Source organism: Carcharodon carcharias, chromosome 9, assembly GCF_017639515.1.
Source record: "Carcharodon carcharias isolate sCarCar2 chromosome 9, sCarCar2.pri, whole genome shotgun sequence".
In the NCBI taxonomy this organism is placed as follows: Eukaryota; Metazoa; Chordata; class Chondrichthyes; order Lamniformes; family Lamnidae; genus Carcharodon; species Carcharodon carcharias.
Window position 1 is genome coordinate 130,833,363 of NC_054475.1, and position 27,402 is coordinate 130,860,764.

Below are 27,402 nucleotides of genomic sequence, written 5' to 3' on the forward strand. Positions count from 1 at the left end.
CCAGCTCATGATTGGCATAAGACAAATCTGAACATGACTGTCCCCATTTAACTGCACTCCTGGAAACATACCAAAGCAAGAGTTGGCACCTTGAGGGAAAGGGGTGGGGACAAAATTAAAAAGGCTCAATAAAAAAAAAAACTACCTGCATAGAGATTTCAAAGAATCATTGTCGAGAAAATAGTGATCCTTCTTGACAGCTGCAATGTCGATAGGGAACTGGGAGTCTACAATGCAAAAAAACAAACACATTAATATATCTGTTTATTGCTGAAAGTTAATCATATTTTTTCTCATACCAACTTTTATCTCCAGATTCTAATGAAAGATCGCAGATCTGAAACATTAACCCAACCTTTGTCTTTCCTTCACAATTTCTACCTGATCTGCTGGATGTGTCCAGAATTTTTTGCCTTTATTTTGCCCTTTCTTCAAGTGCTGAATCACACCAGGATAGAGTTCCATCATCATCAGAAACCTTCCAGCAGCTCGTTTAAGTGGCCATCTTTCATATTTAAACCCAGATAATGGTGACAATTTTCCAAATTTGCACTCCCACAAGGAATGTCTTATATTGGGAGGCAATACTGAAAATCTAGACACGCATGCTATGCATGATCTTCCAACTGCATAAATAAATGGTCAGAAAATCATCCACAACTACACCTAAAGATCCAATATTCATTTCTGGTAAGTGTGATGCAAAGTCATGAAATTACCCGAAACGAACGTTACAGGTTACAGAAACATTGAAGAACACACGACAGAGTTCTGTTATGATGAGGTGAGTCAAGCAAAGTACTGCAGACACTGCAAATCTGAAACAAAAATAGAAAGTGCTGGGAATACTCAGTAGTTCGGGCAGCATTTTTGGAGAGAAACAGAAACGTTAACTCGGTTTCTCTCCACAGATGCTGCCTGACCTGTTGAGTACCTCCAGCATTTCTGTTTATAATGACAGAGCTAATGTCGGTCAGTTAGTTGCACAAAGCTGCACATTGTGGGATCAGTCAGTTATAGAACTATCATTCAAATTCTAAGATGATGTAAAAGTGGTAAATAAAAGAGAAAATCATGGCTGCACTGGTAACACTGAAACCACCTAAACCAGTCTCTTCTAGTGCTATGGTGCATTGCAGGTGTAGGCTCAGCTCAGGTCGATGAGCTGAGGGAATAGTATCAGAATTCTAAGGTACAGCATTACAGCATAACCATAAACAATATAAGATCACTCTGTATGGCAGGGAATGATGGGAAATGAGGAAAACCAAAGGCCAATGTAAACAAAACATAACTTCAGAGCTTTCGGTGCTCCCTACAGTGACTCCAAGTCAGTTCAAAGAGGAAATTTATTCAGAGGAATCGCAACAACGCCAGGCAAAGTTTGGGATTTTTCTGGGATGCAATCAATTTTCCTAAAGGAAGCAGTAATATACGCTTTCAGCAAAGCTCGAGCTGTTAGCCTGAAGGTAAAAATTAATTAATGAAGAGGTGATTTGGCTGAAGATCATTGCCCAATATGCTCTACTTCCAGTAACTGTTCCCTACCAACCCTTCCAGGGTCATTTAAAGTTACGGTCAAACTTTTATTGGCACTTAAAAGTTTTGCTTTAATTAAATATACAAGGTATTCATTTAGGGAGATTTTGTACAGAACTTTAAAACAGGAAGCTCCATTGCAGTGGATAATAAACATTTAAAGTGAAAGTAGTTGTAAAAATTAAACTTCTGTAAACTCAGACAGTTTTATTGATAAGTTATAAATTCCAAAAATGAGAACATGGGGCAGATGGGCCTGTTCAGGTGGCCCCTGTGCCCAAGTGATATTGGTACTGTGATCTTAATACAATGGGACACACCTTTTTGGGGAGTGCAGGTAGTTTGATGGGGGTGGTGGGGTGGTGTAATGAGTGGTGGGGGCAGGAAATCAAGTGTCTCAAAAGCCACTTAAGAGATGCAGGCTGTGCCTCTCAAAGAGGAGGTACACAATTGCTACAGAGAACAGTGATTGCAAGAACTGCAGATCAGAACTGCCCCAACGTCCTCCAATGCCACCCAGGAGACCTTAGTCTGGGTGGTAAACAGAAGGAGGAAGTTCTGGATCCTCCCCTGGGTGCACAAAGACTTTCTGGCAACATCCCCTTTGGTACTGGGAACAGATGGTTGAGGAGTTCAGTGAAAGGTGCTTATCTTCCAGGTTTCAGTCAGGTTACAGCAAATAAGATAAAAGCAAAATGCTGCAGAATGCTGGAAATCTGAAATAAAACAGAAAATGCTGGAAATGCTGGCAGCATCTGTGCATAGAGAAATGAAGTTAAGAGGAGTCACATGGATTCGAAACGTTTACTCTTTTTCCCCACAGATGCTGCGAGGTCTGCTGAATTTTTCCAGCATTTTCTGTTTTTAATCACAGCAAATATGGTTTGGTCATGATTGACATTGCGGAAGTAGCTGTAGGCTGGCAAAATGCTAAAATAGAAGTTAAGATGGATTCAGAAGAGAAAGATCCTGCCCAACAAGTATCTCAACTTGTTATAGGAAGTAACAACCAAAGTGGACTGTAGGAAACCCTACAATGTGTACCTAGATTTACAACATGCTTTTCACAAAAATCCATATGAAGGCTAATGCAGCAGACTTCCCAATCAGTTGCCATAATTTCAGTGGAAAATCAGAAACCCTGTTTGCACATCTTTCTAGGGTGTTTGCAGATTCCAAAATTCGAGTGGTCAATCTTGAGGAAATTCCCAAAATGCTACTCAAATTCCATGAGAAGTCCAGTATGAGACTGGAGAACCATGGGATTTTCAGCGTAGGAAGAAGATGTCTCAGAGCTGTTCCTATAAATTTTATCCAAGATTGTTAACAGTATATAAAAGGTTAAGCCAGAATATTATTCTAAATTAAATTGTGGAACATAACAAAAGGACACTGTTCAAACTAGTAAAATGTAACTTTAGGGATTATCAGGAAACTCTTCTTCACAAACAGTGTAAATCAACATGTGGGATAATGTTCCAAATGGAGGCAAAAATCTTCGAATTGCTGCTAAAACGAGCAGTGGATAAGGGCCAGGGGGGTTTGTGTTAGCAAGTATTTGGACAGAAAAAGTAAGAGGGGTTAAATCATCTTCCTCATCCACAATTACTTGAAGGCCTTGTGAACAAAATTCAAATAAATATCTTGTGTTCATCTTGAGGAAATTTCTCTTAGGGAAAAATAAAAGAAAGACTGCCAAGGAGAAAGATCTTGTTTACAACTAATTTAGGGGCACAACAAAATCAAGTCTGCATCCCAAATTGTATCTGCACATGGCAGATTTAAAACAGATTTCTCAGAGTTCTACAGCCAGAGTTTCCTGATTGGCCTCTCCTCCCACATTCTTTTTAAAAACCAAATTAAACCAATAAATAAATAAGGCACAAAGGCCACACCCACCTTCATAGAGCTGTGCATACTGAGGAAATCCTGCTGCCCGCAGCCAATTGCACACCTCCTTAGCCTCCAGTTCTAAAAAAATGACAAAAGTTCAGTAAATTGCTTAGCCACAAAGTTGCAAATTGCTCTTAATAATGTGAAAACAGCAAAACAAAAAGAACAATAGTTTTTACATCAAGTTACAAGAGGCCTGCAGCACAGAACAGGTCATTTGGCCCTCTGTCTATGCTGACTTGTATGCTCTACATGAGCCACCTAGCAACTTCCTTCACATAACACAACAGCAGAGTTTTCTATTTGTTTCCATCATATGCTTATCTATATTACCCTTAAATGCATCTATGCTATTTGATTCCTTGTCATTGTATATTCCATACTCTCAACACTCTTTGGGTGCAGAGTGTCTCCCTGGAATTCCCTTTTCGATTTATTAGTAACTATCTTATGTTGATGGCCAGTGATTTTTGAATCCCCTCCAAGTGGAATCATCTTTATGTCTACCCTTTCAAATCCTCTTCTTCATTTTAAAGATTCCTAACTAGTCACCTCTAAGCCTTCTCTTTTCAACAGAAGAGCCCCAAGCTGTTCAATCTTTTTGGATAGTTATAACCTCCTTATATTTATTAAGGAGGGATTGGCATGATTGTGGTCAGTCTTCTAATCATTGCTTTTTTTGCTTTCCTCCAAAAATGTCTTCTTCCTCTTACAAAATGCTGAAATCATTGTATTACTTCTCACTCTAATGCCTTCTTTCCCAGGACCTGAAGAATTGCCTCTCAAATTTATTCTATCTGGATAATCTACACATTTTTAAAAACAAAACCTGGACTCATTTTGTCATTATTTTCTTATTTATCTCATTTTCTCTCCTCTTTTCAATATTGATGGTCTCTTGCCTTGCTCTCCACCCTTGGTTTCTCAGCAAAAAGAAAAAAAAATGGTTCTTCTCAAAGTAAGCAATTTCATTTCTGGGGAACAGAGCCCTTTCTGTCCAGTATCAGCTGGAGTTCCCTTTACATAACCCCATCAAGTTCTCAAAGGATCAGGTAGAGCACCAGTTAGAGCAGAATAAAGCTTTAGCTATTGTGCATCATCCTTATCCAGTGAGGTAAGAAATCTATTGATTACTATAAGTTTCAACATTGCGAACATGCACAATAAATAGAACTGTCTTCTCAATGTCTACGAATTTGACAGCACTGAAACGGTTAGTGAAATTAGTATCTGCACAATGGTAAGAGGCAGAGTCACTCCAGTATGGAGAATGTTGTATGCACAGAAGCAAACCAGGTACAGGTACCACAATCGAGACAATGCTGTACAGGCAGATGCCATAGCTTGGACAGTGGTGTATGGACATTCTTAACATTTTGTCAGTTTCTCCTCTCCTGAAGGTGCAGACTGATACTAGATATAGTTACAAATACAGCAGGCATTCTTCAGCATTAGTCTAAGTAGTGTCAGTTGAGTATTCAACCATCGAACGACAGTCATAAATCTTCACTTCCCAACAAGATTCACTGAATTTTGATGATTTATGATCGATCTTCCTTCCCTAGACCAAGGACAGAAAAGCAAATAGTATAGCTTAAATACCACCCTGGTTAAGGTCAGAGTAGGAATCCAAAACAAGGTCTTCTGTGACATGCAGCTCAGCTCTTCCTTGCATACATGCACTGCATCACTGAAGAAGCTTCTTTTCCTTGGTTGCATTCCTTTGAAATGTTTCATCATACTAATTCTCTTTTCTCTGACATATTTTGTATTCACTCACTTTATGTTCACAAAAGTTCATTTGTGAAAAGTATTTGTCTTTTTTTATTCATTCACAGGATGTGGGCTTCACTGGCTGGGCCAGCATTTATTGCCCATTCCTAGTTGCCCTTGAGAAGGTGATGGTGAGCTGCCTTCTTGAACCGCTGCAGTCCATGTGGTGTAGGTGCACCCAGAGTGCTGTTAGGAAGGAAGTTCCAGGATTTTGACCCAACGACAGTGAAGGAACGGCGATATATTTCCAAGTCAGATGGTGAGTGACTTAGCAGGCAGCTTCCAGGTGACAGTGTTCCCATCTATCTGCTGCCCTTATCCTTCTAGATGGTAGTGGTCGTGGGTTTGGAAGGTGCTACCAAAGGAGCCCTGGTGAATTCCTGCAGTGCATCTTGCAGATGGTACACACTGCTGCTACTGTGCGTCGGTGGTAGAGGGAGTGAATGTTTGTCGCAAGTGGCAAGTAACATTCGCACCACACAACTGTCAGGCAATGACTGTCTCCAACAAGAGAGAATCCAACCATCGCCCCTTGATGTTCAATGGCATTACCTTCACTGAATCCCCCACTATCAACATCCTGGATGTTACCATTGACCAGAAACTGAACTGGATTAGCTGTATAAATACTGTGGCTACAAGAGCAGGTCAGAGGCTAGGAATCGTGCAATGAGTAACTCACCTCCTGACTCCCCAAAGCCTGTGGTGCCAATCAAGCAGACTGCTTTGTCCTGGACGGTGCCCAGCTTCTTCAGTGTTATTGGAGCTCCACTCATCCAGGCAAGTGGGAAATATTCCATCACAATCCTAACTTGTGCCTTGTAGATGGACAGGCTTTGGGAGTCAGGAGGCGAGTCACACATCACACGATTCCTAGCCTCTGATCTGCTCTTGTAGCCACAGTTTTTATATGGCTAGTCCAGTTCAGTGTCTGGTCAATAGTAACCCCCAGGATGTCGATAGTGGGGGAGGGGGATTCAGTGATGGTAATGCATTGAACATCAAGGGGCGATGGTTGGATTCTCTCTTGTTGGAAATGGTTATTGTCTGACACTTGTGTGGCGCGAATGTTGCTTGCCACTTTTCAGCCCAAGCCTGGATATTGTCCAGGTCTTGCTGCATTTGGACATGGACTGCTTCAGTGTCGCAAATGGTGCTGAACATCCCCACTTCTGACCTTATGATGGAAGGAAAGTCATTGATGGAGCAACTGAAGATAGTTGGGCCTAGGACACTATCCTGAGGAGCTCCTGCAGTGATGTCCTGGAGCTGAGATGACTGACCTCCAACAACCACAACCATTTTCCTTTGTGCTAGATATAACCCCAACCAGCGGACAGTTTTCCTGATTCCCATTGACTCCAGTTTTACTAGGGCTCCTTGATGCCACACTCAGTCAAATGCTGCCTTGATGTCAAGGGCAGTTACTCTCACCTCACCTCGGGAGTTCAGCTCTTTTGTCCATGTTTGAACCAAGGCTGTAATGAGGTCAGAAGCTGAGTGACCCTGGCGGAACCAAACTGGGCATAAGTGAGCAGGTTATTGCTAAGCAAGTGCCGCTTGATAGCACTGTTGATGACCCCTTCCATTAATTTACTGATGATGGAGAGTAGGCTTATGGAATAGTAATTGGCCGAGTTGGATTTGTCCTGCATTTTGTGTACAGGACATACCTGGGCAGTTTTCCACATAGCCGGGTAGATGCCAGTGTTGTAGCTGTACTGGAACAGCTTGGCTAGAGGGCATGGCAAGTTCTGGAGCACAAGTCTTCAGTACTATTGCCAGAATGTTGTCAGGGTCCACAGCCCTTGCAGTATCCAGTGCCTTCAGCCATTTCTTGATATCACATGCAGTGAATCGAATTGACTAAAGACTGGCATCTGTGATGCTGGGGACCTCCGGAGGAGGCCAAGATGGATCATCCACTCAGCACTTCTGGCTGAAGATTGTTGCGAATGCTTCAGCCTTATCTTTTGCACTGATGTGCTGGGCTCCTCCATCATTGAGGATGGGGATATTTCTGGAGCCACCTCCTCCAGTGAGTTGTTTAATTGTCCACCACCATTCGCGACAGGGTGTAGCAGGACTGCAGAGCTTAGATCTGATCTGTTGGTTGTGGGATCGCTTAACTCTATCACTTTCTGCTTATGCTGTTTGGCACACAATTAATCCTGTTTTATAGCATCACCAGTTGACACCTCATTTTTAGGTGTGCCTGGTGCTGCTCCTGGCATGCCCTTCTGCACTCTTCTTTGAACCAGGATTGATCCACTGGCTTGATGGTAGTGGTAGAGTGGGGATATGCTGGGCCATGAGGTTACAGATTGTGTTTGAGTACAATTCTGCTGCTGCTGATGGCCCACAGTGCCTCATGGTGCCCAGTCTTGAGTTGCTCGATCTGTTCAAAATCTGTTCAAAGTATGTGTATGTGGTAAGAAGACTGAGCATTACATATTAAAGTTTTTTTAACCAATCTTTCTCTACCTGCTCTAAAAGCATTGAGAACATCAATATCTCAAGGGCCTATGCTCAGTGCATGTCCAATATTTAAGCTGGAAACAGAATCAAATCACCATGAATGTAGGTACTTGCAATTAACTTGTTTTCTCTCAAGTCTCAGAGAGTTGTTTGATCCATCACTATGACAGAGAGATAAGGATAACCTTACCCACATTAAGCCCACCCTCAACTAATGTCACAAATTGACCCATTAGATAAAACCACTTCCACTGTGCCGGACTGAGCTCAGACTATAAAGTGCAACATATAGAACCAGTACTTACTTCGTAGAGGATCTGAACTACCCCTGAAAATGGATCAATGGCTTCAGCTCATTTAAGGCTGAAATAAAGACATGCAAATATGCAATCATTACACTGGCAAAGTTCTCTCATGTTGAACAGCTGCTACCAGTATAATATAAGCCAAACATTTATGAAATTTAGGTCATTGATCTGAAATCTTGGGTTGGATTTTATGTTTGCAAATCAGGCACATTGTGCCCTCACAACCACCCCCCCCCCACCACCAACCCCCCCACCACCACCCACATCCTCACCCGCTCTAAGCAATCATCGGCAATTTTTCATTGCCCACTGCATTTTCAGTTATTGGACATGAAAAGGTTTGAGTGTGATGTACAGAAGCTATGTCGAGGCAGTACAAGGGTGGAAGCAAAGGCCTGTCACTGAGACCATGATTGAATGTACCAGCAAAATTTGCTGGCGAAGGTGACAGCATTTATGTTTTTTTTAAAGTCATTTTTAAATCTTTTTTCACCCTTCAATACAAAATAAATAATGATTCTGAGAGCCATTACAACTCTAGCTGTGACCGATTGCCAGCTCGCAGCATTACCCCTCTGCTGCATGATGTCCCAGACTACAGTGCCAATTGGGTGCGGAGCTGCACTTTGCTCCTTTGATTGGCCTCCTTCCTGCCAGATGGCCAATAATTGGCCATCCGATGCTTGACTGGACTAGCAGAGATGGTGGGGACTAGAAAGTGAATCATTCAGTTTCTGTTCCACTTCCCTCACCCTGCCGAGAAAAATAAAATTGAGTTCCTTAACTCTTTCTCCCTCTACAGTAATTCCAGCATTTTCTGTTTTTATTTCAGATTTCCAGCATCTGCAATACTTTGCTTTTGTATTAATGTTTAATCCACTGCCACTTCTTTTCCAGGAATGCCTAGCTTGATGAAGTTCTGCTCTTCTCTTTGAAAGGATTTCCATTAGTCTCTTCTACCCTGTTCATCTTCACTGCTTTCTATTTCCTTTCAGTTCTGATGGAAGACCATCAACCTGAAACTTTGGGCTGGATCTTACAGGATGTCGTGGTCTCCACCTCCCGATAACAAGTCGGGGTGGCGTGGGGGTTACTACGGGATGAGGAGCCAAAAGAATGGCTGCCCCACATCCATCCAAAGGCCAAATACCAATAATAGGCTGGAGATGGGATTTCCTGTCCCTCATGGGCAGAAGTCCTGCTTCAAGAGAGCTGACAGCCAATCAGAGGCCAGCAGCTTTCCTGTATAGGCAGTGCCAGCAGGGGTGGTGGCCTCTGCTAGTACTGCACCTGGAACTTGAGGAGGCAAGCTGCATTGGATTGCAACTTTGTGTTTGGGAATCTTGCTGGACCCTGCCAGACCACAGTGGGGGATCAAGGTTCGAGAGGCGATAGAAGGAGGGGAACCAGGGGAGAGTAACACTTTGTTTGTGGGGGTGGGGAGCCTCTGACGGACTGAAGGGGTTCTTGAGAAGGGATACCCCTAACCGCTACCTGCTGAGCTGACCACCTGGCCTGGGTCTCTCCCACTGCTGGTGAAATCCCGGCAATGGCGGGTGAGGCACTTACATCGGCATTAATTGTCCACTTAAGGGTCTCAACTGGGTCACCAGTGAGTGGGCCACCTGATACCACCCCTGGTAAAACTGTGGTGGAGGCAGGGGTGGGTAAGTAGGCTGCCTGTTAGATTTTACATCCCCCCCCGCCGCCCCCCCAACCTCACCTTCAAACCTACCAGCGGGGGAGTGTAAAATTCAGCCCGTTAACTCTGTTTCTCTCTCTAAAACTACTGCCAGGCCAGCAGACATTGGTATTGGTCTGGAGCATGGGGTTGAGGTACAACTGCTGTAAGAAATTTAAGTTAGATGATGGGATGGGTCAGTTGGAGAGAAATGTGACCCCAGTATATACATTGTACAAGCCAGAGCTGTAACAAAGCAGTTGTTTTAGTGTTATTTAACATGCTAACCCACTTAAATTAAATAGGTTATTACCCATCTTAAAATAAGGCTGTCAGAATGTTTCCTTTAAATAATGCCTTAAGCATCTTCATCAAAATGGACAATTTCATTTAGAACGAGGATAAGTCCACAAGGGGTTAATATATCCCTTTATAGGCTATTAGCAATGAATGGGTCATTGGATGGAAGGGCTGGGTTACTGTTCTCTAAGATGTGATATTGGATGTTGACATCAAGTTCCAGTTCAGCACATGGTTCACTGCACCTGAAAACATATAGCCAGAACTATGAGTTTTGTGCTTTAAGGCTTCTATTAGTATATTATTTAGAATTTAAGCAAGAACACAGTGATTCTCCTTGCTTCGTCTTGTCTTGTTAGGTGAGGTAGCAATGCCTAAAATATTATGAATTTCCTTGCATATTCCCCCCAACCTCCCTCACTGCCCCCCCATCACCCCGTCCAAATCTGGATGTGGTACTTTCTTATAATAGATTTTTCAGATAGTTCAAATGAATGAAAACCAGGCCATTAGTGCCTGTTTGTCAGGCTGTGTTTTATCACCTCTCAATCTTTCAACACAAGTTAACACTGCATTCTAATCTCATTTCCTCTTCCCCCATGTCTTCATTGTCTTGTAATCTTGTTGCCCAGGAGGACATGGGTTCAAATCCCACCGTGGTAGCTGGTGAGATTTAAATTCAATTAATAAAAAATCTGGAATTGAAAGCTAGCCTCAGTAATCGATTGTCGTAAAAACCCATCTGGTTCACTGCCCTTTAGGGATGGAAATCTGCCATCCTTATCTGATCTGGCTCTCATGTGACCCCAGATGCACAACAATGTGGTTGACTCTTGATTGCCCTCTGAAATTGCCTAGCAAGCCACTCAGTTCAAGGACACTCGGGGATGGGGAAACAAATGCTGGCCTTGCCAGCAACACCCACATCCCATCAAAGAATTAAAAAAAACCCTCCTTTTTGCTCTCCATCTCGAATAAAATCCCACTCACAGAAGTCTGCCTGTTCAGTTAGTTTTGTTTAATTTAGAATACTACACAGGCTGCTGTACAGACCAACAGTGCATTGCACAGGATGCCTTTTTGGTTTGCATTACAAAAGTTAAACAGTTTTTGAAGCTAAAGGTGTTTTTTTCCATTTGCATGTGCCACTCATAACCTTAAGGTGACTGTCAAGTATAATTTATTTAGCTAACTTTGAAGTCCTTCAGTTTGCTTTGCAAGAAAAGAAGTGAATTCTCCCCGACTTCAGCCTCACTGCCTATAATCTCCGTGGGTTTCCTGTTTACTATGAGTTTCAGAAGCAAACGGGTTTCAGATGTCTTTCAATTAACTGAACAGGCAGACTGCTGTGAGTGGGATTTTATTTGAGATGGAGAGCAAAAAGGAGGAGTTTTTTTATTCTTTGATGGGATGTGGGTGTTGCTGGCAAGGCCAGCATCTGTTTCCCCATCCCCGAGTGTCCTTGAACTGAGTGGCTTGCTAGGTCATTTCAGAGGGCAATCAAGAGTCAACCACATTGTTGTGCATCTGGGGTCACATGAGAGCCAGATCAGATAAGGTTGGCAGATTTCCATCCCTAAAGGGCAGTGAACCAGATGGGTTTTTATGACAATCGATTACTGAGGCTAGCTTTCAATTCCAGATTTTTTATTAATTGAATTTAAATCTCACCAGCTACCATGGTGGGATTTGAACCCATGTCCTCCTGGGCAACAAGATTACAAGACAATGAAGACATGGGGGAAGAGGAAATGAGGTTAGAATGCAGTGTTAACTTGTGTTGAGAGATTGAAAGGTGATAAAACACAGCCTGACAAACAGGCACTAATGGCCTGGTTTTCATTCATTTGAACTATCTGAAAAATCTATTATAAGAAAGTACCACATCCAGATTTGGAGGGGGTGATGGGGGGGCAGTGAGGGAGGTTGGGGGGAATATGCAAGGAAATTCATAATATTTTAGGCATTACTACCTCACCTAACAAGACAAGACGAAGCAAGGAGCATTACTGTTCTTGCTTAAATTTCTAAATAATATACTAATGAAAGCCATAAAACACAAAACTCATAGTTCTGGCTATATGTTTTCAGGTGCAGTAAACCATGTGCTGAACTGGAACTTGATGTCAACATCCAATATCACATCTTAGAGAACAGTAACCCAGCCCTTCCATCCAATGACCCATTCATTGCTAATAGCCCATAAAGGGATATATTAACCCCTTGTGGACTTATCCTCGTTCTAAATGAAATTGTCCATTTTGATGAAGATGCTTAAGGCATTATTTAAAGGAAACATTCTGACAGCCTTATTTTAAGATGGGTATTAACCTATTTAAGTGGGTTAGCATGCTAAATAACACTAAAACAACTGCTTTGTTACAGCTCTGACATGTACAATGTACTTATACCAGGGTCACATTTCTCTCCAACTGACCCATCCCATTATCTAACTTAAATTTCTTACAGCAGTTGTACCTCAACCCCAAGCTCCAGACCAATATCATTCCCAGTATTTGCAAGTCCTTTCCCATTTCACCCCTGCAACCCACTGAAATGTGCAATCAGGTCAGAAAACATCACCAAGTGGATGAGTTAGTAAGTCATCCTGAACTATTCTCTAGCTATGGTACATTTCTGAGGAGATGGATAACCGGATCTGCAGATTTGAAGGAGCCCAGAATAGTATATTTTCCCATTAGTTTAAGCATTCACACTACTAGGGCTGCAGTTAATATCAATAAATGGCATCAGCCAGATGGCATTTTTTTTTTTAAAAAGGAAACCCAGGTTTCTCTTGGAAAGGATTTTGTGGAAAGGGGATTCATTGCTTTGTGTGTGGAATTTGGAAAAACTAACAGCTTACCTCATCTCAGCCAAGAATGCAGTCATTCATCCAATTCCCTTCCCCTTCTCACTGCACAAGTACACTCAACTCCAGCTAGGCAAAAATAATGTAAAAATTACAATTCCCTAGAACTCCTATCTGGATGGGGTTCCAACAAATGCAGAAGCAAGTGTGCTGCTTTCTTCATATAACCAATAACAGGCATAATACGTAGGCACCAAGGAAGAGACTCAACATCATTGTACGGCTTAATGTTCGTAAAAGGGCTAATGTCAAATTTGGTAATATCAAGATCCATGCCTGATTTGCACGTGAACCTATGCCACTGTTAAATTTATCAGGGCCTTTTTTTTTAAAAAAACAAGTACAAGCCTCATTTCAACATTGAAAAGTGCCGCCTGTGACCATTTTAGGATCCATCCATAAAATTCATCTGTCTGGAATTTAAAAGTTTTAGTCACCGGAGAAGGTCTCACTAATTATCTATGTCTTGCAATCTGTAACAGATAATCCTCCAGCTCTGCATTGTGCTGTTGTTGGTGTGGTCTAGCACAACTGGTGCACCTTCCTACATGAGGGTTTCCACAACATAAGGCCTTTAGGAGGGAGAAACTGCGCAGCTTGGAGCACGTAGCCACTGTCATTAAGACTGTCTGGACTGAAGAGGCTCTCCAATCCAAAATGATCCAAGCACCTGAAGCAATTGTGGGTTTGATGGGAATTCGAGTAGAAGCATGGACAAGTGTGGCAAACATACGTGCAGGTTTCTTGAGGTATCCTTTGGCACCAAATAGCTACATCAAGAAAAGCTTATCCGGATGAAGCACTGCTGGTAGTTATCAGCATTAAAATAGAGGCACCATGGCAGCCTAAAGAAGATTAAACAGGGGTGTCTTGCTGAATGGTTGCAAATGATTTGAATGCGCATAGACTGAGTTGCGGATGAAATCGACAAAGGATCACCAAGATGCCACCTACAACTTCCTGCACATTGGAGAAATGAACCAATGTCTTACTGTCCTGCTGCTGCTAGGAGGCTATTCTAAAGCTGATGAGCTGTGCAGCAGCCTTGGCAAATATGACATCAATTACCTTTTGGATGCAGGCTTTCACTGTGGATAAGTTAACATTGGTAGTGTCCCCTATAACTGTGCTGGGTTTTTTGTTATTTTTATTCATTCATGGGATGTGGGCTTCGCTGGTTGGGCCAGCATTTATTGACATCACTAGTTGCCCTTGAGAAGGTCGTGGTGAGCTGCCTTCCTGAACCACTGCTGTCCAGGTGTTGTTAGGGAGGGAGTTCCAGGATTTTGACCAAGTGACGGTGAAGGAATAGCAATATATTTCCAAGTCAGGATGGTGAGTAGCTTGAAGGGGAACTTCCAGGTGGTGGTGTTCTCTTCTATCTGCTGCCCTTGTCCTTCTAGATGCTCGTGGTCATGGGTTTGGAAGGTGCTGTCTAAGGAGCCTTGGTGAGTTCCTGCAGTGCATCTTGTAGATGGTACACACTGCTGCTACTCTGCGTCAGTGGTGGAGGGAGTGAATGTTTGTGAATGTGGTGCTTTGTCCTCGACGTTGTCAAGCTTCTTGAGTGTTGTGGGAGCTGCACTTGTCCAAGCAAATGGGGAGTATTCCATCAAACTCCTGACTTGTGTCTTGTAGATGGTGGACAGGATTTGGGAAGTCAGGTGAGTTACTCGTCACAGGATTCCTAGTCTCTGAAGTGTTCTTGTAACCACAGTATTTGTATGTCTAGTCCAGTTCAGTTTCTGGTCAGTGGTAACCCCAGATGTTGATAGTGGGGGATTCAGTGATGGAAATGCCATTGAACATCAAGGGGCGATGGTTATACATTGTGCAATCATCAATGAACATCCCCACTTCTAACCTCATGATGCAAGGAAGGTCATTGATGAAGCAGCTGAAGATAGTTGGGCCGTGGAACTACCCTGAGGAACTCCTGCACTGATGCCCTGGAGCTGAAATGACTGATCTCCAACAGCTGCAACCATTTTCCTTTGTGCTAGGTATGAATCCAACCAGCAGAGAGTTTCCCCCAATTCCCATTGACTTCAGTTTTGCTCAGGCTCCTTGATGCCACACTCAGTCAAATGCTGCCTTGATGTCAAGGGCAGTCACTCTCACCTCACCAGTTCAGCTCTTTTGTCCGTGTTTAAACAAAGGCTGTAATTAGGTCAGAAGCTGAGTGGCTCTGGCAGGACTCAAACTGGGCATCAGTGAGCAGGTTATTGCTAAGCAAGTGCTGCTTGATAGCACTGTTGATGGCCCCTTCCATTACTTTACTGATGATCGAGAGTAGACTGATGGGGTGGTAATTGGCTGGGGTGGATTTGTCCTGCTTTTTGTGTACAGGACATACCTGGCAATTTTCCATACAGCCGGGTAGATGCCAGTGTTGTAACTGTACTGGAACAGCTTGGCTAGGAGCGCAGCAAGTTCTGGAGCACGTCTTCAGTAATATTGCTGGAATATTGTTAGGGCCCATAGCTTTTGCACTATCCAGTTCCTTCAGTCATTTCTTGATATCACATGAGTGAATTAAATTAGCTGAAGACTGGCATCTGTGATGCTGGGGACCTCCGGAGGAGGCCGAGATGGATCATCCGCTCGGCACTTCTGGCTAAAGATTGTAGCAAATGCTTTAGCCTTATCTTTTGCACTAATTTGCTGGGTTCCCCAATCATTGTGGATGGGGATATTTGTGGAACCTTATCCTCCGGTGAGTTGTTTAGTTGTCCACCACCGTTCATGACTGGATGTGGCTGGACTGCAGAGCTTAGATCTGATCCCCTGGTTGTGGGATCGCTTAGCTCTGTCTGTCTATCACTTTCTGCTTATGCTGTTTGGCACACAAGTAGTCCTGTGTTACAGTTTCACCAGGTTGACACCTCATTTTTAAGGTATGCCTGGTGCTGCTCCTGGCTTGCCCTCCTTGCACTCTTCATTGAACCAGGGTTGATCCCCTGGCTTGATGGTAATGGTTTGGAGTGGGGGATATACCAGGCCATGAGGTTACAGATTGTGGTTGAGTACAATTTTGCTGCTGATGGCCCACGGTGCCTCGTGGATGCCCAGTCTTGAGTTGCTAGATCTGTTCGAAACCTATCCCATTTAGCATGACGGTAGTGCCAGATAACATGGAGGGTACCCTCAATGTGAAGGCAGGACTTTGTCTCCACAACGCATGTGCAGTGGTCAATCCTACCAACACTGTCATGGACAGATGCATCTGCAGCAGGCAGGTTGGTGAGGATGAGGTCAAGTATGTTTTCCCCTCTTGTTGGTTTCCTCACCACCTGCTGCAGACCCAGTCTAGCAGCTTATCGATGGAAAGGCCCCACTGAATACAATGGAAGGGTGGAACTTCACAACAGTCTGGAAAACAGCCCATCATTACCCAGCCCCAGGAAATAAACGTTATCAGAAAGATATGTAGTTCAATTAGTAAATATGTTTCCAGAAGAGGTACTGAGCCATACAAGCCAGGAAAGTTCCAAATTTGATGCCTAGTTTGTCTTAAGTTAGCTAACGTCAATAGGGCAACCATAGGGACAATGTCCTTGATATATGCATCCTAGGTTAAGGCGGGGAGCGGGTGGGGTGCGGGGGGCAAAGCTATGCCTGATCATCATTCAGTGCTGAATTATACATGAATGAATGTTGGGTGAGGACATAACTGGGTTTAGCTATGCTGCTTGTTGCAATCCAACATTCTGCTGAAACTCAGCCCAGATTTTCCAGTCAGTGATAATTTTAACACTGGTGTTAGTAACACAGATTGGAAAACAGAGCATGAATTAAAAAATCTAGTCCTTGTTCTTCATGCTCGCAAATAAAGAATCACTAGCTGGTGAGGTATTGGGGTGCCACTGCAAGGGCCTTTGGAAATGATGTAGAGAAAACAAATAGTATCAAAACAATGAACACAATCAATGCACTTAAGCAGGAACAGGCTTAAATTAACTCGTTATGAGCGAACAATGGCCACCTATATTTTAAGGGTTTTTTTGTGTTACAAAAGCAGGAGTAGGAGCTGGTTTCCTGCCTCCCCCACTTCAAGTCAAACATTCAAGAAACAGATGTCGTGGGAAAGGAAGCCACACATGTTTTTTTTTTAAAGATTATAAAAGGATGTAAACCTTTATCAAAGGATGGTTGGAGGCAGCTGAGGACACCACACTGCTATTTAATATACTTCCAGGTTGTGAAATCCCAACATTCCACAACAGCAGGGAACAGTACAGCAATAGGCTTGCAAATCTTTACTATTATCAGTTTCCTATTCTGAAATCCTTCTTTTCTAGCCTCTTTCCTAGCACACAATTACAGTAAAAGTTGTTCCATCTGCGGCAGCTAGAATGAGAAAATGATTTCAGCAAAGCTTTTGACAAACTCCCACATGGGAGACTTATAAAGAAGGCAAATGCACATGGGATACAGGGTAATTTGTTAAGGTGGATTCAAAATTGGCTTAGTTGTAGGAGACAGATGGTGATGACAGATGGTTGCTTTAGTGACTAGAAGCCAATGCCCCATGGCATACCACAAGGATCTGTGCTGGGTCCCCATTATTCGTCATTTATATAAATGACATAGATGACTATGTGCGGGGTAGGATTAGTAAGTTTGCGGATGGTCAAATGAGCAGATAAGTGGCAGATGGAATTTAAACCTGAAAAGTGTGAGGTGATACATTTTGGTAGGAATAATTTAACAAGGAAGTATTCAATGAACGGCATGACACTAGGAAGTTCTGAGGAACAAAGGGACCTTGGCGTGTATATCCATAGACCTCTGAAGGTGGAGGGGCATGTTAGTGGGATGGTGAAAAAGGCATATGGGACACTTGCCTTTATCAATCGAGGCATAGATTACAAAAGTAGGGAGGTCATGTTGGAGTTGTATAGAACCTTGGTGAGGCCACAGCTGGAGTACTGTGTGCATTTTTGGTCGCCACATTATAGGAAGGATGTGATTGCACTGGAGGGGATGCAGAGGAGATTCACAAGGATGTTGCCTGAGATGAAACATTTAAGTTATGAAGAGAGGTTGGATAGACTTGGGTTGTTTTCGTTGGAGCAGAGAAGACTGACGGGCGACCTGATCGAGGTGTACAAGATTATGAGGGGCATGGACAGGGTGGATAGGGAGCAGCTGTTCCCCTTAGTTGAAGGGTCAGTCACGAGGGGACACAAGTTCAAGGTGAGAGGCAGGAGGTTTAGGGAGGATGTGAGGAAAAACTTTTTTACCTAGAGGTTGGTGACAGTCTGGAATGCGCTGCCTGTGAGGGTGGTGGAGGCGGGTTGCCTCACATCCTTTAAAAAGTACCTGGATGAGCACTTGGCACGTCAGAACATTCAAGGCTTTGGGCCAAGTGCTGGTAAATGGGATTCAGAAGGTAGGTCAGGTGTTTCTCACTTGTCGGTGCAGACTCAATGAGCCGAAGGGCCTCTTCTGCACTGTGTGATTCTGTGATTCAGAGAACAATTATTGGATTCCTATTGGAACTGTATCCCCAAAATTCTTTAGAATAAATAAAATTACTGCTGTGCTACTAACGGCAATAGTGGTCCACATACATGTATTAGATAATAGTTACATACAACACTGAGCTCCCAACAATGGATAAATAGTAGGCTGACATTTTCAATCATAAGCTACATATACAGGATGTCACATGACACCAAAACATAATTGCATCTGATATTTTAATGCATTCTTCTTTTCTCTTTCTTATCCTTGTCATTCAATACTTATTCTCCTTCTATTCACTTTACGTTTCTCCCCACACTCACCCAGCTATGGAATTGATTATTCTTCTTGGAGACTAAGGGAAATCAAGAAAATGCTTATGGAGATAGGGATATCCCAGAATCCATGTGGATAGTAAAAGGCCTCTATGAAAATTATACTATCTTTCATTTTAATGGACCCCTTTCACTATCACCAAAGAGTTAGTTTGTTTCTCTAATGCTGGGAATATCAGCTCATCCATACATAGCCAGCAGCAGGAGGAAGGCAGATGGCAACCTCACACAGTCTCCCACACCTGCTAAATATGAGAATGTTGTAGAATTGATAAGAGTCCTGAGAGGGAGGTTCGGGCTATGAACAAAACTGGGATTTGTACTTCAGTAGAATATCTGCAGCCAGAGTGCACTATAACAAGGATTAGCGCCCATCAAATCTGACCCTGGAAGCCGCTGTGAACACAGAATAACCCAGGGTAAATTGTATTTTGGACCAACAATTTAGATTACCCAAAGCTTAAGGCACAGTCCAGCAAACTTAGTTCAACAAACAAATAAAAAGAAAAAATAGAAATAATGGTGACTCAGCTCACCAGTCCCGCTCTTTCCACAGATTATGTGCAACCAATCATGGATTTCACCCCATCCACTTAATTTTCTGAGTGAAAGTTCTGCATAAATATTCCATAAAAGATCCTTAAGCAAAACTACAGAATATTTATCTACCCTTCTCTGCATTATTGAATTCTTGCCTCCAAGCAACATGCTTCATCAGTCCAGGCAGCACAGGGACCACTGAAGCCTGTAGACAACTTCATTAACTTAGTCTACATCTATCCCTGTAATCACCTTTTGCATTGCATTCATATATTATTTAATATCCTCATTAAAATTCTGTGTACTAGGCAATAGGTTCTAGGGTAATCTGTCTTGGGAGAGAATTCCAGAGTGAGAAACAAAGTGTGAAGCTTCAATCAATGATGCACTGTGCAGACAGTTTCAATTTATACAGACTATTAAGAGATTTCAGGAAGCATTCCATCCCTTTAAGAGCAAGCAGGATATATTACCAAAGACCAGGGCTTTTCTCTACTATGTTAGCTGCTTTACAGAGCATCACAACTCCTTCATACCAACCTACTGAATTATTGGCCCTTTAAATCAAAAATAACACATCCTGTTCAGATAGCTGGTTTAATTCTCAATACTGCTGAGATTAACATTTAACATCCTTGCAACTGCTCCTAGTTTCAACATTAAATATAGGACTGTTCTAATTTCTGCTCCTCCCACTTTTTTAAAAAAATTGTTCCCCCTCTATGTTGTGACTGCTCAGCCTAAATCATGAGCATTAAACCAACATTAGTCATTTATTAGGTGTGTACTATTGGGATTGCCAACTTGAAGGAAATTCCACATCAGATTTTTAATTGCATGCCAGATACCCAAGGCATTTCCTGCAACAAAAAGATGACATTTTTAAGATCTAGGAGTATACTGCCACCATAAAGCTGAAAGACCTGATATTCTCCATACATTGAAGTCTTGTCGATGTCACCCTTACACAAGTCGGGTGGATCTTCAAAGACTGAGGCGTAGGATGCATGCCAGCCATGTCATTGGCACATGTGAGGGCTAGGCCCAACTCTCAAGCCTTGGTACCTGAAAATTTAAGTGACTTTGTATTTTTGCTCACTACCACTACCTCCCTCCACCCTTCCTCCTTACAAAGGGGACCAATGAGTAGAAGACAAAGATATTTCCGAGAGGACATCACTCTGAAACATTAACCATTTTTCTCTCTCCACAGATGCTGCCAGGCCTGGTCAGCATGTCCAGCATTTTGTGTTTTTATTTCAGATTTCAAGAGCAGACAAGTCTGCTCCATATTTCCAACCTTTCCTATTTTTATTCCAGCGTCTGAAGGTGATGGCTTGATACAGTAATTTTGTAAACCGCAGTCTGCCTGCCGGTGTAGATTCCTATTTATAACCATTACTATCTGATCTTCAGAAGATGTCACAAAGATCTGTTTAGCCACATCCAGAACAAGGTGCGTTTTGTTACTTTAATTGTTTGCCCGTCAAATGTCTCAGCGCAGGCATCATGATTCATCAAGAAGTATGCTGCTCGCTCGGTGGCTGAGTGAAAAGATGCTCCACCCCAGTAGAAAAGCGCACAATGCAAATGATGATGAACACGGTCCATGTCCGCGCTGAGCCAAATACTCGTTCAGGGACACACTCGGAGACTATCATTGGCCTCAGTACTCTGGTCTAGATAGGGAGACGTTCAGCCAGGATTTCCACTTCTGATCACCCACCAGTGACCCTGCTGGAAAGGCCAGGTTCAGGTCGGAGTGTAAGGGAGGGATAGCTGCAAATCTGTGCCGCAGCATTCAATTCCCAGCTGCCACCAATACAAGTATTTTAAACCAAATCCCATTCAAAAGGTAACAGGAATTTACTGCATGAAGATATTGCACTTGTTATCCATTTGAATTATTGACACGTGTACCCCCCACCCCGGGTCACGCAGCTACACCGTTTTCTAGCTTGGCCTAAATAGCCAAGTGGTTATGGTACTGGGTTTGTAACCCCAAGATTAAGAGTTCAAATCTCACAATGGGAAACAATGTAACTTCATCTGAAACAGATGGGAACGGGTTTGTACTCGAAAGAGTTACACCGTTTTCTATATTGACGATGGTGTCAAATCATGAAGCGTGAAGTTTCCGCCACTTAATGAGGAAGATTTTACTCTTATTCTATTTGCCGACTCTTAATCCTGGTAAAATCTTTTAAAAGGACAGCTCTGGAGTGAACTCAGATCGGACTTACCGTAGCTCGTCAAAATCATCCCACTATGCAAGTTCTTCGAGGAACAGCCCTGAGTGTAAGCGAGTCAGAACCCCCTCTTGGCTCCAATCTTTTAATCCCGTTAGATAAGCACTCTGAAAAATTCCATGACTTGGAGAGAAAAGCGACTTCAGGGAATGCCAATGGGTTCAGTAACAGCAGTGGGAGTGACCTACAGCAGCTTAAATCTTTCTCACACACCCGCACCGAACCAAGTCCATTCTCCCCAGTAGCCCAGCTGACATCAATACACAGAAAATGTCTCAGCAAGTGCCCCAGGCCAGTACCAACAAGAGGGGAGGGTAAGGAAACGCTTCGAGACCTTGCATCTCAAATTCTGCTTCAGTGGAGTTCACTTTCATTTGAAAACGTTTTTGTTTTCAAGATGAGGTGGGAATTTGAAGATCTAAATGATTCAAGTTGAGTTGAAGGTTATTTTTGTCATCCGTCCTTTACGAAAAGAAATTCAATTTACTTTCCCATCCATTCCTGTTGTTTTCTGCTTTATTTAATGATAAAATGATGGCGTTTTCCAGCACAGGGGAGGCTGCCTATTTCATCACGTCTATGTCAAAAGACCAGTTTTCCCCCAGCCCTTTTCCAAATAAATTATTTTTCCAAATATTTATCCATTTCCCTTTAAAAGCAACTATGGACTCTGTGCCACTTTTATTCTGACAGGCCATTCAATGGCCTCACAACTCTGGTGGGTTAATTTAGGGAAGCCAGCAGGGATTTTTTTTAAGGGAAAACTGTGTTTAACTAACTTGGAGTTTTTTGAAGAGGCAACAGAGAGGGTTGATGAGGATAATGATGTTGATTGATGTACATGGGCTTCCAAAAGGCATTTGTTACAGTGCTACACAATAGACTTGTGAGAAAAGTTATAGCTCATGGAATGAAAGGGAAAGTAGCAACATGGATATGAAATTGTGTGACAGGAGAGAGAGTGTAGTGGTTAATGGATATTTTTCAGGCAGGAGGAAGGTTTGTAGTGGAGTTCCCCAGCGGTCAGTGTTGGGATCCCTTGCTCTTCCTGATATATATTCATGACATAGACTTTGGTGTACAGGGAACAATTTCAAAATTTGCAGCTAATACGAAACTTGGAAGCATCATGAACTGTGAGGAGAATATTCAAATGGGCAGACAAGTGGCAGATAACATTCAATGTGGAGAAATGTGAAGTGACTCGTTTTGGTTGGAAGAACAAGGATAGACAATATAAAATAGGGGGTACAACTCTGAAAGGGGCAGCGGGACCTGGGTGTATGTCCGCATAAGTCATTGATGGTGGCAGGACAGGTTGAAAGAGCGGTTAATAAATAATATAGTATCCTGGGCTCTATTAATAGGGTACAAGAGCAAGGAGGTTACTTGCATAAGACACTAATTTGGTCTTAGCTAGAGTATTGTGTCCAGTTTTGGGTGTTGCTCTTTAGGAAGGATGTGAACACTTTGGAGTGCAGGAAAGATTCACGAGACTTGTTCCAGGAATCAGGAACTTCAGTTATGAAGATAGATAGGAGAAGTTGGAACTGTTTTCCTTGAAGAGAAGGCTGAGAGGAGATTTTATAAAGGTATTCAAAATCATGAGGGGCCTGGACAGAGTGCATAGGGAGCAATTGTTCCAATCTGTGAAAGGATCGAGAACGAGAGGACACAGGTTTATAAAGTAATTAACAAAAAAAGCAAGAAGGGACATGAGGGAAAGCTTTTCACACGGCAAGGGCTTGCGGGCGCGGTCGGTGGGCCCAGGAGCAGCCGGGAAACATTCTGCCACCCCAGCCAATGTGAAAAGTGCGCTGAAATAGTCAGCGCTGCCGGGGTGGGGGCAGGAAGAGGAAGGCGCTGACATAAGCGCAGGCACAGGGGAGCGCAGAATGAAAGCTCCCTGAAAGCAGACAGCTGCCTCAGGGAGCTGAAAAATTTAAAAGCAAGAAAGAAAGATTTCAAACTCCGGAAAAAAAATGTCCACATGTCAGAATCAGTCACCTGAACATATACATGATGAAGATTCTGTCCATATTTTTTTTTTTAAATTTAATAATGGAAACCTCATCCCATCCTTGGATGAGGTTTCATCAAAAATGCAAAGTCCACCTGGCAGATTTGCCCGTCCGCCAACCTTAGCTTGGACAGACCATGAAAAATCAGAATTAACTGGAACTTTAATGGGCTTAATTGCCCTCTTAATCATCGGCAGGCGCACTTCCAACTTTCGCGCGTGCCCGCTAACTGAAATATCACGTGAGCGCAGGATGACATCAGGACGCTTGCTCACCCGACGTCATCACATGCTATTTTACGCTCAAGCTGGTCGGGTGTGCACCCGCACGCTAAGCTAAAAATTCTGTCCCAAGTGTTTGGGCTCTGGAATGCACTGCCTTAGAATGTGATGGAGGCAGTTCAGTCAAGATATTCAAAAGGGAATTAGACTGTCATCTGAAAAGGAAGAACTGTGCAGGATTATGGGGAAAAGACGGGGGAAATGGCATTAGATAAATTGCTTAGTGAGCCAGTGTGAACATGATAGGCCTAATGGCTTCCTTCTGCGCTGTAAAAATTCAGTGATTCTGTGATCCTTATGTACTCCAACAGCTTCCTCAGTAGAGAAATGACACACAAGAACAATGGGACAAAAGCAGGACGACGGCAGAAGTGACTTCCAGGCATCAATGTGCATAGGAATGCTGCAAGCCACAAGAGGAAAGCTATAGCTGATTGTAAGGCTTCTGTCTGCCTCGATTACACTGGAGATTTTCAAACATTCCCAAGTATCTGCTGCTGTAGGATGCAGATAAAGTCCTAGGTTTGATCTGCAAATAGTGCAGAGTTAACTGATCTCAATTATGGCAGTAGTTCAGGCACTACAATTGGCCACACTGTCTGGGATTAGGTGGAAAAAAGTCTGCCAGTGTTGACAATACCTAATTTCTCTCCAGTGGTACCTGATGGAAAGTGTGTTTTAGTTGAAACTCATCTATTAATTATCTCAAGCATTAGCGTTCTACAGAACAGGCATCACAAAACTGAACAGAGGCTCGGCTTATTTGAGTGAAAGGTCAGAGTTTAGAAATGAGTACAGCTTCAACCCATTCCTAATAGGATTACATGCAAACATTAATCTAATATGTCTGATCTAATCTAACTCTAAACTCTACAGAAATTTGGCATTACAATGAATAATTCAGATAGGATGGGTTAATCAGTAGTTAGCAAGCCATTTCAAACTGACCACTTGTCAGCGGTAAAGGTTCTATATCAAAAGACTTTAGGACAATCTCAGTCCAATTTCTATTAAGCACATGTCCACAGTATAAAACTGACAATAATTGGGCACTGACTGGTATAAAATGTCCAATTTCACACAAGCAGCCACAAGAATGGTGTAGAAATGGAAATGACTATATTGTGCAAATGGGGCATTCTTTTGAGGGCAAGTCCAGATGCTTCTTTGGGAGTAATACAGAGAGAACTTTAACCTAGACTGGTAAGCCAGGGGCCCACACTAATGCTTGGGCAACATAGGTTCAAATCCCACTATGGCAGCTGGTGGAACTTAAATTATATTAATAAAAAATCTGGAATTGAAAGCTACTCTTCATAATAATGACAATGAAATTATCACTGATTGTCATAAAAACTCATCTCATTCCTAATGCCCTTTAGGGAAGGGTACCTACTGCCCTTACCAGGTCTGACCTACATGTGACTGCAGAGCCAGAGGAATGTGGTTGATTCTTAACTGCCCTCCAAAATGGCCTTGCAAGCCATTCAGTTGTCACAATTATGGATAGGCAACAAATACCTTGCCAGCAACACCCACATCCCATGAAAAAGAATAAAATAGAATTGATATGCCATTTTGTACAGCTAACGGCAGAGCAGTTCATTTCGTCCAGCAATTTGTGGTGATTCACAATTCACAAAGTATCTCTTTGTCACCACAAGTTGCTGCACAATTTGCACATTAATAACGACGTACCCATTAAACTAGCTATTAGTGTGGCAGCAAATTCTGGGCCATTATCTATTCCCTCACTGGGCTAGATACAAATAAATTAAACAAGTACCTTCTATCATTTTACACCACTGTAACAAAATCCAAATGCACACACATTTACAAGTGAGAACTGACTGAATTAGCAATTCTTTTCAAAAATTTCAACATTAGTATGAAAAGTAACTTTTAAGTAGCATCTCTGAGCCCTTTGAACAATCCTTGGAATTGTAGGCACTCCACAGGCTGTTTTCCATAGAAGCTCCACCCAGAATTCCATCCAGATGCCTTAATGAAACTCAGTATTCATTCCTCAAGAAGTGAGACCCACCAGCTGCTCCATTTAATCAAGAGGTTTGTTTTGTTTCTTCCCCAAAGCTTAGGGAATGACCTCACTCGTGGGGAGCGGGAGGAAAAAAAAGTTTTTACGACAACGTAGTCATTGAGTCTTTTTTCATACAGCTTGTTTCTAATTACTTGGGCCATCCTGGCGCCAGAGCTGAAACCCAGCCCAAAGCAAGCAGTGACCTAGAGTTTAAATTTAGATAGGCAGCAGCCGCTCTGCACACACGTAAGAACAGAGGAATTTTTAGGAACAGGAAAAAAGACTAATAGACCCAACAATCCTTCATTCTGGAAGATCAACTCCCCCCCACCCTCCCATCTCAATCCTTTCTATCTAAGAAACACATTTAATTGCCTTTTATCAACCCCTCCTCTAACAGCAGGTTGACTCCAGTTGGGCCCTGATTCAATTACTAGTGTTTACCCTCCAAAACCTCAACAAAGTGGTAATTTTTCATGTGCGAGCCTAGTTGATGAGTGTCAATGGGTTAATTATGGGTTAATGAGAGCATTACAGTTAATTCTGATCCTGCTATCACTTTGGGCTGGATTCTCTTCTCTGTGGTGGCATCATGGTAGGGTGGGTCTTCCCCGGAGGCAGTGGCATAGTGGTATTGTCACTGGACTAGTATTCCACAGATCCAAGGAATGCTATGGGAGCATCCAGAAATCTATTGATTTCTGTCTTGAACATGCTCAATGACTGAGCTTCCACAACCCTCTGGAGTAGAGAATTCCAAGGATTCACCACCCTCTGAGTGAAGGGCCCTCCTCGTCTCCGTCCTAAATGGCCTGCCCCTTATTCTGAAACTGTGTTCCCTAGTTGTAAACTCACCAGCCAGGGGAAACATCCTACATCTACCCTATCACACCTGTAAGAATTTTGTAAGTCTTGATGAGATCACCTCTTGTTCTAAGAAACTCTAGAGAATACAGGCCTAGTTTCCTCAATCTCTCCTCATAAAACAATCCTGCCGCCCCAGGGATTAGTGTGGTGAACCTCTGTTGCACTCCCTCTATGGCAAGCATACCCTTCCTTAGATAAGGAGACCAAAACTGTACATAATACTCCAGGTGCGGCCTCAACAAGATGCTGTACAATTGCAGCAAGACATCTTTACTCCTGTATTCAAATCTCCTTGCGATGAAGGCCAACATACCATTTGACTTCTTAATTGCTTGTTGCACTTGCATGCTAACTTTTAGTGATTCATGAACAAGGACACCCAGGCTCCTTTGGACAACAACACTTCCTAACATCTTACCATCTAAGAAATATCCTGCCTTGCTGTTTTTTCTACCAGTGGATGGCTTCACATTTCTTCCCATTATATACTAGCTGCAATGTTTTTGTCCATTCCCTTGGCCTGTCCAAATACTCTTGAAGCCTCCTTGCAACCTCCTCACAATTTACATTTCCACCTAGTTTTGTGTCATCAGCGTCCAAATCATTTATATAGATTGTGAACAGCTGTGGCCCCAGCACTGATGCTACCCCACTAGTAACAGCTTACCCTCCTGAGAATGACCCATTTATTCCTACTCTGTTTTATGTCTGTGTTAACTAATTCTCAATCCATACCAGTATATATTACCCACAATCCC

At 42.8% G+C, this 27,402-nt stretch overlaps 1 protein-coding gene across 1 annotated transcript in view; it reads right to left on the bottom strand.

Moving 5' to 3' along the window:
• The window catches only part of stard8 (StAR-related lipid transfer (START) domain containing 8), a 108,899-nt gene that overhangs the window by 47,732 nt on the left and 33,765 nt on the right, over nucleotides 1-27,402 (bottom strand). The window contains exons 2-3 of the mRNA XM_041195250.1: nucleotides 3,439-3,510; nucleotides 146-227 (exon numbers count right to left, since the gene is read on the bottom strand). Of these exons, the coding sequence (XP_041051184.1) occupies nucleotides 146-227; nucleotides 3,439-3,510 (154 nt within the window). The remainder of the gene's footprint in view (nucleotides 1-145; nucleotides 228-3,438; nucleotides 3,511-27,402) is intronic.